Consider the following 3905-nt stretch of genomic DNA (forward strand, 5'->3'; position numbering starts at 1 on the left):
TTAAAGTTTATTAATTTGATAGCTAAATGGCCGGGATCATCCCATGATTCATTTGTATGGAACAATTCTATACTTTGCCAACTTTTTGAAAACAAGAAAATACCAAGAGGATGGCTTTTAGGTGATAGTGGATATCCCCTTAGGCCATATTTGCTTACACCTGTCTCAAACCCAACAACCCACAAAGAAAATTCCTATAATATGGCACATGCGAAAACAAGGTGCGTCATTGAAAGATGCTTTGGAGTGTGGAAAATGCGGTTTCGTTGTGTGGACACATCAGGAGGTGCACTACAGTTCTCGCCTGAAAGAGCCTGCAATATCATAGTGGCAACTGCAGTTTTGCACAATATCTGTATTGATTATAAAGTCCCAGATCCAGAAGGAAGAATTGTTATTAATCACGGAAATGACTTTGTGTATCGTGGAACACTGAATGATGGAATAGAAAACAGAAGACATTTGATCGAAGCTAGATTTTAAGTAGCATGTTTCTATTATTTCATGCATTTCATGCGGTGTGAAATATTTGGCATACAGAAAGTAGTATATAGACATCTACATAATTTGTTCTTGAATTGTAAGAAATAAAGCATTCATAGTTGAGTTATACATTTATTGCTGTGAAGTGATTGTGGCATTGGAAATAATTCCAAGCTGACAAAGTTTTATGCTGTGTTTCTCTTGCTCCAACTGCAGTCTTGTTTGTTCGATAACGAGCCTTTGTTCTTCAATATGCAGCCTTTTCTTTTCAACTTCCAGCCTATTCTTCTCTATTTCTAATCTTTCTTTTTCAACTTCAATCAGTTCTAGTGATGGCGTTTTGTCAATCTTACGTTTCTTTGCTGATAAAAAAATAAGGAATCGTAAATATATTATATGCAAACAATTAGAAAATTGCTATTGAACGTATGTGATTGATAATTTTATTGCACAAAACTTTGAACTTGCGTTATAAAAATAAAAGCAACAAAAAGTTGATAAATATGCTTGCAGGTATCAATATTATACTACCATCCTTTAAAAATTAAATCTAAAGCTTGCATATAAAATAAATTTTACCGCTTATGAAGGTTGATGTAGGTATGATTGAACTTGATGTTGGTGTGTCATTCAGAGAAGAGTGTGCTGGTGATTCCGGTAACTCCTCGGCTGCTGGAGCTTCTGTTATGATGAGCCCACCTCTTCCTTGCATATCATCGGATTCATCTTGAAATAAAGCACATAGGGATATATATTCAGAAAAGTACATGTATATAATTTCATCATAACTTTTGATTTTTATATATATATATATATATATATATATATATATATATATATATATATATATATATATATACACACACACAGGCAATCGCGCACACGCAAACGCACGCACACACACCGTTTGTTACAATAAAATCAAATTAACTTTATTACAGTCTGTATGAAAATATGTCTTCCTAAAACGAATGCACTATAAAATATGTAGCATTATGTTCTAAATTAATCGTATTTGTTTTGTATGATACATCAGACGATCAATTATTTTAAACTTTGAATAATTTTTATGTAAATTATATGAACCAACTTTGCTCCTTGTCAACAACAAGAGTGTCGATGCCCCCGTCTATCCCTGATATCGCAGTTTCTCCAATGATTGACTGGATCTTGTCCTCTACAGGGGTAACAAAACAATCCGCCGGCAATTTACCACCACCGGTTTTTCTTTCCTCTCGTTTAATTTTGGAAAACATTTTCTTTGTGTCACTGCCGAGGACACTCCATTTCTTTTTGAGGTCGTCTGCTGTACGTGAAAATGAGCTGTTAACCGAATTCACTTTTGTACAAATTAAGTCCCATTCCCGTTTTTTCGCCTGATTTGTCACAGTTGAGTTGTGTTTGGAGAATATAATATCTTTTCTTTTCTTCACTTCTTCTGTTAAGATGATAATCTCCGCGTTTGTAAAATTCGGACTTCTCTTTGGTCGAGACATTGTGGTGTGATTTTGTAAATACGAAAGCATGTATACGTGTAAGCACGGACTTTTTACAAGGACTAGACAAAGAAGTGCACCCATTCATGACGAAGTCACTGCCGACTGTCCAGAGTGTTCGAATGACCGAAAACAACGACCAAAATGTTCATATAATAGCAATTAAAAGCTGCTTGGTTAGTTTTATGAAATGAAAAAGCAAAAATCAATAATTCAAAGCTACTTTTATTCAAAACTTGGCCCCTCCCTCCCGACCACATAATTACTGAGTAAATGATTGTAATTACTCACTATAATACTCATAATACAATTTACGTATCATTAAGAAGTATTTGGTTTTTGTATATAATTATTTATATATATATAATTATATCAAGATTTAGCATACTGCCTGCAACAGTTTATTTTACTAAGAAATCAACCTCCAATAAAAAAAAAATGACCTATTAACTCTATATGTATAAAAAATAAGTGGATGTTGGAACCCGTTAACTTGTAATGATTGCAATAACATGGCTCTTAAGATATGTCCTAAGATAGATTTACAATAAGAAAGTTTTGTGAAACAGCTATGACAAATCTTAGGAACTTCCTAAGTTATAACTTAGGCATATCTTAAGTTCTATCTTAGGAAACATCTTAGGAAATCTTTGCGAAACGGGCCCCAGGTTTTCATTCAACCAAGGTTTATCGTTCGTAGACAGATATCTTTGCTCAACATGTCTGTGATTTTTAACATACATTCATCTAAGTAATATTGTTACATGAATCAACATAAGAAGAATCCCATCTGAAAACATTTCGGGTTCTATAGAAGCTAGACGTATCACAAGGGTCTAGCAGTGTAGTACTACATTTAAATTCAATATGTAGCAGTGCGTGGTCTGAGAAAGTAGTAAAATTGCAGACAATGAATTTACTAATAAAATCAAACATATCATATGTAGTTAATTGGTAATCAATTGTGCCGTGTCCGCGAGCGCCGTTGAAAGTATAGTCATTGGAATGTCCTTCACTGTGCCGACCGTTAACAATGCACAAGCCCGTAGATTTACACAATGACAATAGACGCTGTCCATACTCATTGTGACCTAGATCTGGGTTGATCCTTTTTGTCAGCTGATTGTCGGAGCTGTTTTTTAAGTTGTTGTCCAGTACAGACTTGTGCGTGCACCTGATCATTCACAAAAAGTAAGGGAAAGTTTTTGTTCTGCTATTAAAATCGCCAAATATAAAAATATCGCCAATAGACATGTAGTAACTTAACTAATTTTCTAATTCCATAAACAAATCTTTATCATTTTCTTTTAAGAGAGTTGAATTACTGGGTGGAAAATAAGTAAATGCAATATAAATATATTTTGTATTATTACAACAACTCCTATCTATCTGAAGCCAAACAATATATCATGTAAAGACTCCACAAAGGATATAAACGGAGTATAAACATTTCTTATAAGCACTACTGTTCCCCCGCTCTGTGATTTTCCTGATTTCCTAGGAAACACAAATGATTGAAAATTTTGGTCACTCATGTTGAAATCCTTTCCAATCCAACATTTAGAAAGACAAATAATGTCGTATGTACCCAAAAAAGATTTGAAATTTCTCTCACTCCATTTGTTTTCGAGACCTCCATGTATGTTTCATGCTATTACATGTATCCAGTTTGGTTCTCCTGACCCTTCTATTTCCCTTTGCCGTGTTTTTGTCCTCTTCCGACCGATGCCTTTGGTTGGGTTGGCGTTGACTTCATCTGGACAGGACCATCATCGGAGTAAAGTTTTCCGACGATGAATAATTTGTCCCTCGCTAAGACAGCCTTTCGATTACTTTCCTTGGCCCTTTTATAAAATTGGCAACATTTTTTTCCTACGTTCTTGGATTTCTTTAGGGAACTGTTCCCCAATGGATGTATGCGTGTCT

General features: G+C 34.6%; 1 protein-coding gene across 1 annotated transcript; it reads right to left on the reverse strand.

The window, feature by feature from the left end:
* Positions 1–235: 235 nt before the first annotated feature.
* On the reverse strand, positions 236–2216 carry LOC136272085 (myb/SANT-like DNA-binding domain-containing protein 4). The gene is made up of 3 exons (XM_066073023.1): positions 1574–2216; positions 1063–1209; positions 236–845 (listed from the first exon to the last, which is right to left on the reverse strand). The coding sequence occupies exons 1-3, from the start codon at positions 2061–2063 to the stop codon at positions 616–618; spliced, it is 867 nt and encodes a 288-aa protein (XP_065929095.1). The 5' UTR covers positions 2064–2216; the 3' UTR covers positions 236–615.
* Between the last annotated feature and the right edge of the window lie 1689 nt (positions 2217–3905).

The sequence above is a fragment of the Magallana gigas genome, chromosome 2 (assembly GCF_963853765.1).
Source record: "Magallana gigas chromosome 2, xbMagGiga1.1, whole genome shotgun sequence".
NCBI lineage: Eukaryota > Metazoa > Mollusca > Bivalvia > Ostreida > Ostreidae > Magallana > Magallana gigas.

Coding starts and splice junctions, on each gene's coding strand:
- LOC136272085 (XM_066073023.1), bottom strand. CDS start 2,063: ATGGGTGCACTTCTTTGTCTAGTCCTTGTAAAAAGTCCGTGCTTACAC. Junction 1,210..1,573: donor TGTTGTTGACAAGGAGCAAA/GTTGGTTCATAT, acceptor CTTTATTTCAAG/ATGAATCCGATGATATGCAA. Junction 846..1,062: donor TACATCAACCTTCATAAGCG/GTAAAATTTATT, acceptor TTTTTTTATCAG/CAAAGAAACGTAAGATTGAC.